Source organism: Mirounga angustirostris, unplaced genomic scaffold (assembly GCF_029215605.1).
Source record: "Mirounga angustirostris isolate CCGP_5_RB_7025 unplaced genomic scaffold, mMirAng1.0.hap1 SCAF_11, whole genome shotgun sequence".
Classification (NCBI taxonomy): domain Eukaryota; kingdom Metazoa; phylum Chordata; class Mammalia; order Carnivora; family Phocidae; genus Mirounga; species Mirounga angustirostris.
The window spans coordinates 107,878,241-107,894,100 of record NW_026991719.1 but is presented as its reverse complement, the minus strand read 5'-3'; the positions used below and the strand labels follow the sequence as shown (position 1 = coordinate 107,894,100).

The 15,860-nt window shown below is 40.7% G+C and overlaps 1 protein-coding gene across 1 annotated transcript; it reads left to right on the top strand.

Moving 5' to 3' along the window:
* The first annotated feature begins 258 nt into the window (after nucleotides 1-258).
* LOC123839062 (olfactory receptor 5AR1-like) lies at nucleotides 259-1,182 on the top strand. Its single transcript, XM_045868457.1, has one exon. It carries the CDS (start codon nucleotides 259-261, stop codon nucleotides 1,180-1,182), a length of 924 nt encoding a protein of 307 aa, XP_045724413.1.
* The last annotated feature ends 14,678 nt before the right edge of the window (nucleotides 1,183-15,860 follow it).

Sequence of the window (15,860 nt, the reverse complement as noted above, 5' to 3'; positions counted from 1 at the left end):
CTTCACTTACTTTTCTCCTTCCCTTTTTTTTCCTCCCAACTTCACTGTCTCAATGTTAGGTTTGGGAAATGGCAATATTATTTGAGAAGGCATTTAAAGTGAGAATATAGATGAGGGGAAGGGTTGGAGAGTGTTGTGGATTGATGTGTTTTGAGTGGAACTGTTTTACCCAATATCATCCAGTTTCCCATTATTTCCTCACTTAAAGCATGTCTAAAGAGCTCTTAACTAGTCAAGAATAATACCCAGCTTGTGTCAATGGAGAATTCATCTATGGTGACTGACTTCATCCTTCTTGGCATGACAGACAACCCTCAGCTTGGAGTCCTGCTATTTGGAGCCTTCCTTATCATTTATATCGTCACTGTGTTGGGGAATTTAAGCCTGGTAATCCTGATCAGAGTCAGTCCCTGCCTCCATACTCCCATGTACTTTTTTCTCTCTAACCTGTCCCTTCTTGATGTCTGTTTCTCTTCCATCACAATCCCAAAAACGTTAGCAGATTTGTTATCTAAGTTGCAGGCTGTTTCTTTCCTTGGATGCATGACTCAAATGGGCTTGTTCATAATCTTTGCCTCTGCTGAATGCAATCTTTTGGCTTCCATGGCCTATGACCGCTATACCGCCATCTGTCACCCACTGCTCTACCATGTCACCATCTCTAGAGTCCGTCGTCTCCTCTTGGTAGCAGGATGCTACTTTGGGGGTTTAGTTAACATGGTTTCTGTGACAACTTCCATCACACAAATATCATTCTGTCAACCACGTGTCCTTCCCCACTTCTTCTGTGACATCCCTCCACTGTTGGCACTGGCTTGCTCAGACCCCTGGGTCACCCAGATACTGGTTGTTGGCTGTGGGGGATTCACGCTGGTCACCTCCATTGTGGTGATCCTTGTCTCCTATGTGTCTGTCCTCATGACGATCCTGGGAATTCCTTCAGCTTCCGGCAAACAAAAAGCTTTCTCTACGTGTGCTTCCCACATGACTGCTGTTGGCCTATACTATGGCACAACTATATATACTTACTTGCAGCCCTTTCAACATGGATCCCAGGCAGGAAATCAGATGGTTTCAGTGTTTTATACAAGGGTGATCCCCATGTTAAGTCCTCTTATCTACAGTTTGAGAAACCAGGAAGTGAAAGTTGCTTTATGGAAAATATTGAAGCAGAGTCCCTAATCTTCCATTCTGTGTCTCAAGAATGTAATATGTTTTATTATTATTTTTTTTTTATTTTTTTATTTTTTTTAAAAGATTTTATTTATTTATTTGAGAGAGAGAGAGAGAACACATGAGGGGGGGGAGGGTCAGAGGGAGAAGCAGACTCCCTGCCGAGCAGAGAGCCCGATGCGGGACTCGATCCTGGGACTCCAGGATCATGACCTGAGCCGAAGGCAGTTGCTTAACCAACTGAGCCACCCAGGCGCCCTGTAATATGTTTTATAAAGACTTGCCTACAGTTCTATTCATAGTGTTTTCCTTGCCTGCAAATGAAGCCTTGTTAAGAACAATTGAATTGCTCTGGCTAAGTGTTTAGAAGTAGTTGTTTAGATAAACAGCAACACAATAGGAAATTATATGGACAAAATAATGTGTATTTTCTGAAGCAACTGTCTGATAAGAAATGTTTTAAAAGAGGGAAATATGTATGTGGGTATGAATATGTCAATCTGAGTTGTGAACTGGTGTAACACTAGTCATAAGTTTAAATCATTCCGTGATAACAAGGTTAGAAAATAGTGTAATTTGACTATAAATTATAGAAGAAAGCATGAATGGCAACTGAGATGCAAATACTTTTGCTTTATTATTCATGTGCTTATATGGAGGATATACTTGGTATCCCTTAGGCTGAATTAAGTTCAGTCCATATCTTTCATGAGAACTCAGAAGACTCTTGGATGTGTATTTTCCAAATGCTGCACCATCACTACCACTGAAGCTATAAAATGTGAGCCGATATATGAATTCACATGTGCAATTATTGAGATTTATAAGGGTAAATCTTAAAAGATAGTAATGCTCAACCAAACAACAGATTAAGTTCGCTAATTAGAGTAAGATTTGAAAGATTCTTTGTAGGGGACAATGGACTCTAGGCCTAAATTATACCAATGATTTTTCTGTATGTAAATACTAAATGGACTATTTGTATGCAAATTATAAATGAGCTAAGTCTATTGGTATTCCTAAATATATGTCCAATAGGCAACACAAGTGTGAGTAAAATCCCAATTAATTTATTAGTCCATGGCTAGCCCTCAGAATTTGAAATGATGCATGAAATTTGTGGATATTACTATCTTGTCTAAATATATTGAACAACAGCCTATCTATTAAAGCATATCATCCTATACCTGAAGACTATAAAACTTATTATCTTACTTTTATAGTTGAGGAAACCAAGGCTTAGAGAAGAGAAACTGACCAAGATCAAACAACTAGTTAGAGGAAAATAATCAAATTGGCTCCAGCTGCAAGGAAAAACAGAAAGTAGTATTTATTTACATCTAGGTCAGACGCAATATTTGGGCCCTAAGATAGCTTTGTTTCTGCTTCTATTCCCCAAAACTTTCTAGCCTTAGTAGCTATCTTCCAAAGACTCTGAAGCCCCAGTTGTGAGGCAGTCTGGTTTACTACCAAGTAAAACTAATCCCCTTAGAGCTCCAGATCCTCATATCCAACTACCAGATGGAACCTCCACTTGAAAGTTCCTCAGGCACTTCAAACTTAATGTTCAAAAACTGAACTCTTCTAAACCTGCTCTTCCTTTCCCCTTGTTCCCTATGTAAGTGAAGGGCCCAACATAATTTCTTAAGCCCAAAACCTAAAGTTAGTCTTTGACACTTTTTCCCCTTTCAGTTCCCTACATTCAATCAATTACCAAATCCTGTCAATTCTACCTCCCAAATTCCTTTTGAAATAGTTTCTTCTTCACTGACACGGTCCTAGATCATGATACACTCCTTTCTTGCCTAGATTAGCAAAAAAATCTTTTATCCTTTCTCTCTGAATCCACCCTGGATCCTATTAAATCTACTTTTTACATAACAACTATAGTAGTTTAAATATAAATCCAACCAGATCAGCCTTCTACTCTCCACACTGCTTAAAATTTTTCCTTGTCTCTCTTTGTCTGTAAGATAAATTCCAAACTGTTATATTTGACATGCAGAGCTCTCCATATCTTGTCTGTCCAAGTCCTATCCATTTTTTAAAGTCCAAACTTAAATCCCATCTTTTTTGGATAGCTTTTCCTGATGTTTCAGATGGAAGTAAGGATTTTCCCATTGTACTTTGCACCTCTATTGTAACATTATGACACTTGGCCTTATGATAAAATCCTCTGTATTTTTCAGAATTTCTGTTTTGCTCACATACACTGAAAACTTTCAGAAGGATGGAACCATATTTGGTTAATTTTTCATCTCCCAACCTAGGTCTAACATAGAGTCTGGTACCTAGTAAAGGCTCGAAAAACATTAGTAGAGCTGAAATTCATTCACAACTAACCTTTTTACTTATTCAGTTCATTTTTTCCACCAAGTATTGTTGTATCTTAATTGTGTAATGGATGAAAGGTAGAAAATCTTATCTCCTGGGGCATGGGCTTCTAGCTGAATCTCTTGGTTTTGTGGATGTTTCTTGTTGACATTCAATCCACAATAAAGAACCTGAATCTCTTCTTTATTGTTCTTATCTTTCAGCTCTATACACCCAGGTGCTTGCCCTCCAACCCCTTGTCCTCCCTGGATTTCTGTCCTTCTCTGGTAATGGGTCCAACCAAGCACATGGCCGATGCTTCCTGGAAGAAAGACCATCCTCTCTGTAGGATTTGAGGTTAAAGAATATCAGAATCAGAAATCAGAGGTAGAAGGGCTCACAGAGATCATTGAGAATGATGGGTTTTAATTTTTTAAGCATTGAAATTATTTCTTTAAGTGAATTCCAATGCAGAACAAAAATATATAAAACATCAAAATGGGCAGGCTTAGATGAAATCAGTGTGATCCGCCTATAACTCCATTGCCAAGTACTCACCTCTCCCTCTGTGAAGCACCTCTCTAGAACCTCAACAACAGTCTGGAAACACTAGGTTAATCAAAACTGTTCTTTTCACATATGAGGAAACAGTGTCCCCAAGGGAGAGCAACACTCTGGAAATCACTCAGTCAGTGGCAGAGGCAGATTTAGAATTCATGTCTCCTGATTCATACCCCAGAATATCATCTTTTACCACATTTTCTTAGGCCCCTCTCACGATATGAGATACTTAACACAGCTGAGAGGGTGGGATGAAATGGGCCTCATTAGACTAGACTGAACAGCACACATTGACCCAACATCTATCTCCTTGGCAAGCAGCAATTGTCTCCTATCCTCTGAACAGCTCCAGCAAGATGAGAGAGAGCTACAACCTCATCATCTTTCATAATTTCTATGTGAGAGGTGGTGGATCTCAGGGGATACCAAAATACTTTAATAATAGTCTTTTTTTTAAGATTTATTTATTTATCAGAGAGAGAGAAAGAGAGACAGAGAGTAAGAGGGCAAGCACAAGCAAGGGGAACAGCATGCAGGGGAGAAGCAGGCTCCCCACTGAGCAAGGAGCCTGATGGGGGGCTCGATCCCAGGACCCTGGGATCATGACCTGAGCTGAAGGCAGGCACCTAACCTACTGAGCCACCCAGGTGCTCCAATAATAGACAGTCTTTTCAGCACTGGCCAAATAATTTGTAGGTCCAAGGCAAAATGTAAATGTGAAGTCCCGTATTCAAAAAGCAGAGAGGAATGCCATTTAAGGTACTCAAATATAAAGTTTTTCCCTTTCTATTGCAGTCTCTCTCTCAATCTGTCATGATGCTTTAAATTTGCTATTTAATATCACACCCTCTCAGGCACAGGGATACCTGTGGGGCAAGTGCAGCCCTACACAGGTGCCCAGTGACTTTACCCTGTGACTCAATGCACATGTGTATGGTCCCCTGGCCAGTTTCCTCCTCCCACGAACTGCTGGACAGATGCATTGTATCTTGGTCAAGAGTAAGTCAAGCTAGGCATATCCCCTTCCCACGAGACAGTTGCTCCAACCCATGGTGGACAGGTGACCACCATGTGTACGGCAACCTCTGCACCAGGATGCACTAGGTACCTGGATCAGGGTGGTCAATGAGTCCTACTGAGTCATATGCCAAATGCACCATGGCATTACTACCCTGGGGTCAGGATGGCTATTACTGCAACCAACCTTGAGATGTTGTAGGGCACGCTTGCCTAACCCCAATCCTACCAAGGCTCTTGCTCAGGCCCCTGAGAGCGAAGGCTTGCAGCAGTCACTGGGTGGGACAAAGAGAAAGAGGCTGGGTGGAGTCCTAGGTACTAAGGGGCAAGGGAGTGAGTAGCCAGGAATCTGCCCCAGGGAGGTAGAGAGGCAGTGAAAGATGTGACTCTGTGCTAGCAGAGACTTAAAGCTCCTGGTGCATAGTCAATCATTCTATCACATTTTGGATTTCATTTACAAAGCACAAATTAAAATTATTAAAAATTTAATACAGTGACATTAAGCCCCAAGTACAAGGCCATTTTGAGCTTAGTTCCTGTACCATTGCACTGATCACATGTCCATGAAGCCAGTTCTGCTTATAGAAAGGGATTTCTTTCACCTTTATCAGGCAGTATAGTGTAGTGGTTAATAGTATAAGCTCTGAATCAGACTGCCATACTTTGAGACTCACCTCTCTCACTTTCTAACTCTTTGACAATAGACAAGTTACTTAACTTTTCTATATCTCAGTTTCTTCACCTATACAATAGGGATGATAAGATTACCTATCTCCCAAGGTTGCTGTGAGGTTTATATGAGGTGATGCATGAACATTGGTCAGAATGGTGTTCAGACATAGTATATACTCAATAACTTTTTTATCATTTTTTGCTCCTAGGATCACACATTTTTCAGATACCCAATACAGGCATTAGGTTTTGTTTGCCCTGGATCTTCTGCAGGCCTGTGTTCCAAATGGTATTTACCCAGCTTACACACCATATAATCAGATTTGAGTCTCTAGTGACCTCTCCAGCTTAAGGGGAACTCCACTAGATTTGTACAAACTGAGAAAGCCCAGTCAGTTACCACTGGTAGAATTTAGAGTTTTTACTTCCACAGACTCAGGACCCATTGAAATCAGTGTCAGGCCTTAACACACTCAGTCTCAGGACTATCAAATTTAGCATCGGGGACTTCACATCTAGTTCTGCTGCTTCTCCCACAGGCTTTCAAGAAGAGGATATCTTCATTGTCTTATAAATAGTCATTCCTGATTATTGGGTTAATGAGAAAGCCTATCCAAGGTAATTTCAGTGTCCCCATCTCAATCCTGTTGCCCCAGGGCCAGCTGTTAGGGTCGTGGATGTTTAAGGGGACTTGGATTCAGAACAAGATTTGAAACCAGTGGAGCTTAGACCAGTCCTTCCAAAGGGAGCAAGGCCTCTCCCAGTGGGGGGATGAGGGATGGTGAGTGGAAGAGAACCTATAAGTTAAGGCAGTGACTCTGTCCCCTCAGGTGTTACAAGAGGCTAATCATTGACCTCTTTTGCATCTGCCACTCAAAGTTGCTAGAGAAGCTGAACCTTGCTATCCAGGGAGCTCTCAGCACAACCGCCATCCCCACCCCCCACTTAGGATGGGCTGCAGTCAGATTCACTTTGTGGGTGGGCTTCTCCAGCTATTCTGGGCTGGGTATCCCTCCAGGGCACTGTTCTAGGTGGAGGTGCTCAGAGCAGCATCTGGTCTTGGACTCTCTGACTGAAGGATCTTGCTGAGACAGTCCTCAGCCTCAGTGAACTGGGCCAAAGCAAGTCATCAGGCTGAATCTGGGGGCCTGAGCAAATGCAAGATACTGGGAGAGGGATAGATCTGGGTGGGACCAGTGACAATATCCTACAGCCCCAAAGGCTGAGCAGCAGAATCCAGCTGTCTGTGTGGTTCCCAGCTATTGTCCAAGGCAGGGATATCTTGGGACTCCTTTCGCCAAGAGCTGACGATTCTGTCAATCACTTGATAATATAGTAAAAATCATTGAATTTTACAATTTAAATAGCGGAGTTATATCTAAATATGTGAGTTTTATCTATATAAGGTTGTTATTTAGGGGGCACCTCGGTGGTTCAGTTGGTTAAGCATCTGCCTTCGGCTCAGGTCATGATCCCAGGATTCTGGGATTGAGCCCTGGTGTTTGGGGGGGGGGGGATCACTGCTCAGCAGGGAGTCTGCTTCTCCCTTTCCCTCTGCCACTCCCCTGGCTCATGCTCACATGCTCTCTCTCTCTCTCTGAAATAAATAAATAAAATCTTTAAAAAAATAAGGTTGTTATTTTTAAAAAGGATCAGTCTATCTAGTTCTGATTAGGTGTTATTATAATGTCCTTTTAGAAGCCATGGAAAGACTCTCTGAGACTGACATTTCTAGCCAGAAAGAAATAATGGAATGTTTGCTTCATAAAAGTGAGTTCTACTTTTAAACAAATTCTATCTTTGCTTCATATGATACAAAGTAAATTTAAAAATTGTTTTTAAATACCAAATGCATATGATAAAGAATTTTTAAATGGTAGTAAGTGTTATACAGTTAAACATTTCTCTCCCATCACCTGTCTCTAGTCCTCTATTTTTCCTCCAAAGAGGCAACTAACTATTCTTATGCATTTTTGTTCAGCCTTCTATGTTATAAATACATAAGAACATGCCTTTGGAAAAACATAAAAAATAGTTCACTGTACACACTGTTCTGCACCTTAATTTTTTCACTTAAAGTTATACTTTAGAGAATGTACTGTATCACCTATTCCAGTTATCTCTTCAGGCATAGGAGAAAACCTCAAAAGAGTGACATAAAACAATAACAGTAATTTATTATAATCATGGATCTGGGACTGACTGGACTCCAGTAGGCAGTCTGCACTCAGGATCCCTTATGTGGTTGCTATCAGATGGTGATTTGGGGTGGAATAGTTTTCTATCGCAAAGGCTTCTATGTCTGGCACTGGGGGACAAGGACTGATTCCTCCTCAGGCATATGTCCTTCTCTCTCTGTCTGTGTCTCTGTCTCTGTCCCTCTTTTTCCACTCTTCTCTTCCCCCTCTCTCCTCTGTCCCCATTATGTTGGCTTCATGGTAGCCAGACTTCATGCATGGTGACTAAATGCTCCTAGAGCAATTGTTTTAAGGGAAACCAGCAGAAGCTACATGATCTTTTCTAACCTAGCTTCTGAAGTCATGCACCATCATTTCTGCTGCATTCTACTCATTAAAGCAGTCCCAAAGCCCTGGCTAGGTTGAAACGGTGGTAGCACACATTTTGAGTCTTTTGTCTGGAGTGACAAGAATTTTTGAATATGTATTCAATGCACCCCATCAGATGATATAGAGATATCTTATTCTTTGATTAAAGACGGCATGGTATTTTGTAGTATGAATGCAAATAATAGAATCAGTCCTCTATTAATAGATATCTAGGTTGTTTTCCATCTTTTGCTACTGCAACAATATGCAATAAATATCTTTGCACATAAACTTTTGAAAATATGTGTAGTATATCTGCAAGATTAATTCATTAAACCAGAGCTGCTGGGCAAAAAAAAAAAAGTGACTTCAAAGACTTTACACTCCACCAACAATGTATGAGGGTGATTTTTCACATGTTTTTTTCCATGTAATGTATTCTCAAGCCTCTTGATCTTGGTTTTACAGTTGTCGTATTTAAAGACATTTTTGGGGCAAGATGGTGGAGGAGTAGGAGACCTGGATTTCGTCTGGTCTCAGGAATTCAGCTGGAGAGGGATCAAACCATTCTGAACACCTACAAACTCAACAGGAGATCAAAAAAAAGAATAGCAACAACTCTCTGAACAGAAAAGCGACCACTTTCTGGAAGGTAGGACGTGTGGAGAAATGAATCCGAGGCGATATTCAGGTGGATAGACAGCGGGGAGGGGGCCTCCGTGGGGCACTTCTGGCAAGTGATAGAGCCGCGGAGCACAAAATCGGAACTTTTAGAAGTTGGCTCCGCTGAGGGATGTCGCTCCAGTGGCTAAGTGGTGGGTGGAACCCTCGCGGGACAGTGTGGTCTCAGGACCCTCGGGGTCACAGAAAGACCGGGGGTGCCTGAGTGCGTCAGAGCTCCCAGGTATCAGAGCGGGGAAGCCGGGTGCAGAGACGGAGCTGAGGAGTGGGGTCTCAGCTCGGGGTTGCCATAAACGGTGATCCACGGCACAGTCGGGCCACTACTCCTCCAGCAGGGACCCAACAAATGGCAGATCCGGGGAGACTCCCCTTCCTCCCCTGGGAGGAGCAGCGTGGGAGCGCACTGCAGGGATCTGCTGGGTTTGGAGACTCCACACGGGGTCAGGTGCCAGAGATAGAAACGCTAGGTCACAGGCCGGGTGAGCATGGAGTGCGGCCAGAGACTGGGGAGACAGGAGTGATTGACTGCTTTTCTCTGGGGGCTCACTGAGGAGCGGGCCCGAGATCTCCACTCCTCTGGGGCAGAGATTGGGAGGCCACCATTTTCACTCTCCACCTCCAAAGCTGTACCGAAAGTTTGCAGGGAACAAAAGCTCCCGAGAGCAAACCTGAGCAGATTACTTAGCCTGGACCAGCAAGGGCGGGGCAATTCCACCTCCGGCAAAGACATTTGGGAACCACCAGAACAGGCCCCTCCCCCAGAGATCAGCAAGAACAGCCAGCCAAGACCAAGTTTACCGATCAATGAGAACGGCAGAACTCCAGCGCTAGGGGAATAATGCACATAGAATCCATGGCTTTTTTACCATGATTCTTTAGTCTTTCAAAGTTAATTTTTTTTAAATGCCTTTTCTTTTTAATTTTTCTTTTTCCCTTTTTCAACCAACATCTTATCAATCCCTTTTTTAAAAAAACATTTTTATTTTTCATTTTTAGAGTCATATTCTATCCCTTCATAGTAGTTACCCTTATTTTTGGCATAAATATATAAGTTGTTCTCTCTTTAAAATTTTGAGATAGTTTCTTCTAACAGATCAAAATATACCCTAAATCTCTAGTGTATGGTTTTGTTCTACTCTCCTGCCTGATCACATTCTCTCCCTTTTTTTTCTTTTTTTTTTAAACCTCTTCTTTCTTTCTTCAAAAAACTTCTTATCAATTCCTTTTATAAAATTTTTTATAATTTTCATCTATACAGTCATATTCCATCCCTTCATCATATCAACCCTTATTTTTGTACATATATAAGTTTTTCTTTCTTTAAAAAATTTGGGAGGCACTTTCTTCTAACAGACCAAAATACACCCCAAATCTAGTGTGTGGCACTGATCTATGCACCAGCCTGACCATATTTGATCATATTCTGTTTTTTTTTTTTTTTTTGGTCTGTTTTTGTTTGTTTTTATATTTTTCTTTTTTCTTTCTTTCCCTTTTTTTTCCCCCCGGCTTCAGGTCTTTTCTGATTTGTTTAGAGTATATTTTCTGGGGACTTTCTTATCCTTAGCATTTTGTTCTCTCATTCATATATTCTCCTCTGGACGGAAAAATCACCACAACAAAAAGAACAAGAGGTAGTACTGACTGCCAGGGATCTACTCAATATGGACATTAGTACGATGTCAGATCTAGAGTTCAGAATCATCACTTTAAAGATACTAGCTGGGCTTGAAAAAAGCATGGAAGTTATTAGAGAAACCTGTTCTGGAGAAATAAAAGAACTAAAATCTAACCAAGTTGAAATCAAAAAGGCTATTAATGAGGTGCAATCCAAAATGGGGGCACTAACTGCTAGGATAAATGAGGCAGAAGAGAGAATCAGGGATATAGAAGACTAAGTGATGGAAAATAAAGAAGCTGAGGCAAAGAGAGAGAAACAACTACTGGATCACGAGGGTAGAATTAGAGAGATAAGTGATACCATAAGATGAAACAACATTAGAATAATTGGGATCCCAGAAGAAGAAGAAAGAGAGACAGGAGCAGAAGGTATATTGGAGCAAATTATAGAAGAGAACTTCTCTAATTTGGGGAAGGAAACAGGCATCAAAATCCAGGAAGCACAGAGAAACCCTCTCAAAATAAATAAAAATAGGTCAACACCCCTACATCTAATAGCAAAACTTACAAGTCTCAGAGACAAAGAGAAATCCTGAAAGCAGTTCAGGACAAAAGATCTGTAACCTACAATGGTAGAAACATTAGACTGGCAACAGACTTATCCACAGAGACCTGGCAGGCCAGAAAAGACTGGCATGATGTATTCAGAGCACTAAATGAGAAAAATATGCAGCAAGAACACTATAACCAGCTAGGCTGTCATTGAAAATAGAAGGAGAGAGAAAAAGCTTCCAAGACAAACAAAAACTAAAGGAATTTGCAAACATGAAACCAGCCCTACAAGAAATATTGAAAGGGGTCCTCTAAGCAAAGAGAGAGCCTAAAAGCAACAAAGACCAGAAAGGAACACAGACAATATACAGTAACAGTCACCTTACAAGCAATACAATGGCACTAAATTCATATCCTTCAATAGTTACCCTGAATGTAAATGGGCTAAATGCCCCAATCAAAAGACACAGGCTATCAGATTGCATTAAAAAACAAGACCCATCAATATGCTGTCTGTAAGAGACTCATTTTAGACTCAAAGTCACTCCCAGATTGAAAGTGAGGGGGTGGAAAACCATTTGCCATACTAATGGACACCAAAAAAAGCTGGGGTAGCAATCCTTATATCAGACAAATTAGATTTTAAACCAAAGACTGTAGTAAGAGATGAGGAAGGACACTCTATCCTACTTAAAGGGTCTATCCAACAAGAACATCTAACAATTGTAAATATCCATGCCCCTAACATGGGAGCAGCCAATTATATAAACCAGTTAATAACAAAAGCAAAAGAACACATTGACAACAATACAATAATAGTGGGGGACTTTAACACCCCCCTCACTGAAATGGACAGATCATGGAAGCAAAAGATCAACAAGGAAATAAAGACTTTAAATGACACACTGGACCAAATGGACTTCACAGACATATTCAGAACATTCCATCCCAAAGCAATGGAATACATGTTCTTCTCTAGTGCCCATGGAACATTCTCCAGAATTGATCACATCCTGGATCATAAATCAGGTCTCAACCGGTACCAAAAGATTGAGATCATTCCCTACCTATTTTCAGACCACAATGCTTGAAACTAGAACTCAATCACAAGAGAAAAGTCGGAAAGAACTCAAATACATGGAGGCTAAAGAGCATCCTACTAAAGAATGAAAGGGTCAACCAGGAAATTAAAGAAGAATTTAAAAAATTCATGGAAACCAATGAAAATGAAAACACAACTGTTCAAAATCTTTGGGATGCAGCAAAGGCAGTCCTAAGAGGAAAGTGTATAGCAATACAAGCCTTTCTCAAGAAACAAGAAAGGTCTCAAGTACACAACCTAACCCTACACCTAAAGGAGCTGGAGAAAGAACAGCAAATAAAACCCAACCCAGCAGAAGAGAAATAATAAAGATCAGAGCAGAAATCAATGAAATAGAAACCAAAAGAATGGTAGAACAGATCAACGAAATTAGGAGCTGGCTCCTTGAAAGAATTCACAAGATTGATACACCCCTGGCCAGACTTATCAAAAAGAAAAGACAAATGACCCACATCAACAAAATCATGAATGAAAGAGGAGAGATCACAACCAACACCAAAGAAATACAATTATAAGAACATATTATGAGCAACTCTATGCCAGCAAATTAGATAACCTGGAAGAAATGGATGCATTCCTAGAGATGTATCAACTACCAAAACTGAACCAGGAAGAAATAGAAAACCTGAACAGACCTATAACCACTAAGGAAATTGAAGCAGTCATCAGAAATCTCCCAACAAACAAAAGCCCAGGGCCAGATGGCTTCCCAGGGGAATTCTACCAAACATTTCAAGAAGAATTAATACCTATCCTTCTGAAACTGTTCAAAAAAATGGAAATGGAAGGAAAACTTCCAAACTTGTTTTATGAGACCACCATTACCTTGATCCCCAAACCATACAAAGACCCCATCAAAAAGGGGAATTATAGACCAATATCCTTGTTGAACATAGATGCAAAACTTCTGCCCAAAATACTAGCCAATAGGATCCAACAGTACATTAAAAGGATTATTCACCACGACCAAGTGGGATTTATCCCTGGGCTGCAAGGTTGGTTCAACATCTGCAAATCAATCAATGTGATACAATACATTAACAATAGAAAGAGCAAGAATCATATGATCCTCTCAATAGATGCAGAAAAAGCATTTGACAAAGTACAGCATCCTTTCTTGATCAAAACTCTTCAGAGTATAGGCATAGAGGGTACATACCTCAATATCATAAAAGCCATCTATGAAAAACCCACAGTGAATATCATTCTCAAAGGGGAAAAACTGAGCTTTCCCCTAAGGTCAAGAACATGGCAGGGATGTCCACTATCACCCCTGCTATTCAACATAGTATTAGAAGTCCTAACCACAGGAATCAGACAACAAAAAGAAATAAAAGGCATCCAAATTGGCAAAGAAGAAGTCAAACTCTCACTCTTTGCAGATGATATGATACTTTATGTGGAAAACCCAAGAGACTCCACCCCAAAACTGCTAGAATTCATACAGGAATTCAGTAAAGTGGCAGGATATAAAATCAATGCACAGAAATCAGTGGCATTCCTATACACCAACAACAGGACAGAAGAAAGAGAAATTAAGGAGTCGATCCCATTTACAATTGCACCCAAAACCATAAGATACCTAGGAATAAATCTAACCAAAGAGACAAAGGATCTGTACTCAGAAAACTATAAAATACTCATGAAAGAAATTGAGGAAGACACAAAGAAATGGAAAAACGTTCCATGCTCATGGATTGGAAGAACAAATATTGTGAAGATGTCAATGCTACCTAGAGCAATCTACACATTCAATGCAATCCCCATCAAAATACCATCCACTTTTTTCAAAGAAATGGAACAAATAATCCTAAAATTTGTATGGAACCAGAAAAGACCCCGCATAGCCAGAGGAATGTTGAAAAGGAAAAGCAAAGCTGGCAGCCTCACAATTCCGGACTTCCAGCCATATTACAAAGCTGTCATCATCAAGACAGTAGGGTACTGGCACAAAAACAGACACATAGATCAATGGAACAGAATCAAGAGCCCAGAAATGGACCTTCAACTCTATGATCAACTCATCTTTGACAAAACAGGAAAGAATGTCCAATGGAAAAAGACAGTCTCTTCAACAAATGGTGTTGGGAAAATTGGACAGCCACATGCAGAAGAATGAACCTGGGCCATTTCCTTACACCACACACAAAAATAGACTCAAAATGGTTGAAAGACCTAAATGTGAGACAGGAGTCCATCAACATCTTAAAGGAGAACACAGGCAGCAACCTCTTCGACCTCAGCCACAGTAACTTCTTCCTAGAAACATCACCAAAGGCAAGGGAAGCAAGGGCAAAAATGACCTATTGGGACTTCATCAAGATAAAAAGGTTTTGCACAGCAAAAGAAACAGTCAACAAAACCAAAAGACAACCGACAAAATGGGAGAAGATATTTGCAAATGCCATATCAGATAAAGGGCTAGTATCCAAAATCTATAAAGAACTTATCAAACTCAACACCCAAAGTAAAAAGAATCCAATCAAGAAATGGGCAGAAGACATGAACAGACATTTTTCCAAAGAAGACATCCAAACGGCCAAGAGACACATGAAAAAGTGCTCAACATCGTTCAGCATCAGGGAAATCCAAATCAAAACCTCAATGAGATATCACCTCACGCCAGTCAGAATGCCTAAAATTAACATGTCAGGAAACGACAGATGTTAGAGGGGATGCAGAGAAAGGGGAACCCTCCTACACAGTTGGTGGGAACGCAAGCTGGTGCAGCCACTCTGGAGAACAGTATGGAGGTTCCTCAAAAAATTGAAAATAGAGCTACCATACGATGCAGCAATTGCACTACTGGGTATTTACCCCAAAGATACAAATGTAGGGATCTGAAGGGGTATGTGCACCGTGATGTTTATAGCAGCAATGTCCACAATAGCCAAACTGTGGAAAGAGCCAAGATGTGCATTGACAGATGAATGGATAAAGAAGATGTGGTGTATATATATATATATATATATATATATATATATATATATATTTATTTATTTATTTATTTATATACAAATGGAATATTATGCAGCCATGTAAAGGAATGAAATCTTGCCATTTGCAACAATGTGGATGGAATTCGAGGGTGTTATGCTGAGCGAAATAAGTCAATCAGAGAAAGACATGTATCATATGACCTCACTGATATGAAGAATTCTTAATCTCAGGAAACAAACTGAGGGTTGCTGGAGTGGGGGGTGGGGTGGGAGGGATGGGGTGGCTGGGTGATAGACACCTGGGAAGGTATGTGCTATGGTGAGCGCTGTGAATTGTGCAAGACTGTTGAATCACAGATCTGTACCTCTGAAACAAATAATGCAATATATGTTAAGAAAAAAAAAAAGAAGAAGAAGAAGATAGCAGGAGGGGACGAATGAAGGGGGGAAATTGGAGGGGGAGACGAACCATGAGAGATGATGGACTCTGAAAAACAAACTGAGGGTTCTAGAGGGGAGGGCGTTGGGAGGATGGGTGTGCCTGGTGATGGGTATTAAAGAGGGCACGTTCAGCATGGAGCAATGAGTGTTATGCGCAAACAATGAATCATGGAACACTACATCGTACTTGGAAAAAAAATACATTTTTGATTTTCTGTGAATTGTTGGTTTTCTTTTGCCCATTAT

Bases quoted from the DNA above. Each gene is read 5' to 3' on its own strand.
- LOC123839062 (XM_045868457.1), top strand. From the start codon at position 259: ATGGAGAATTCATCTATGGTGACTGACTTCATCCTTCTTGGCATGACA.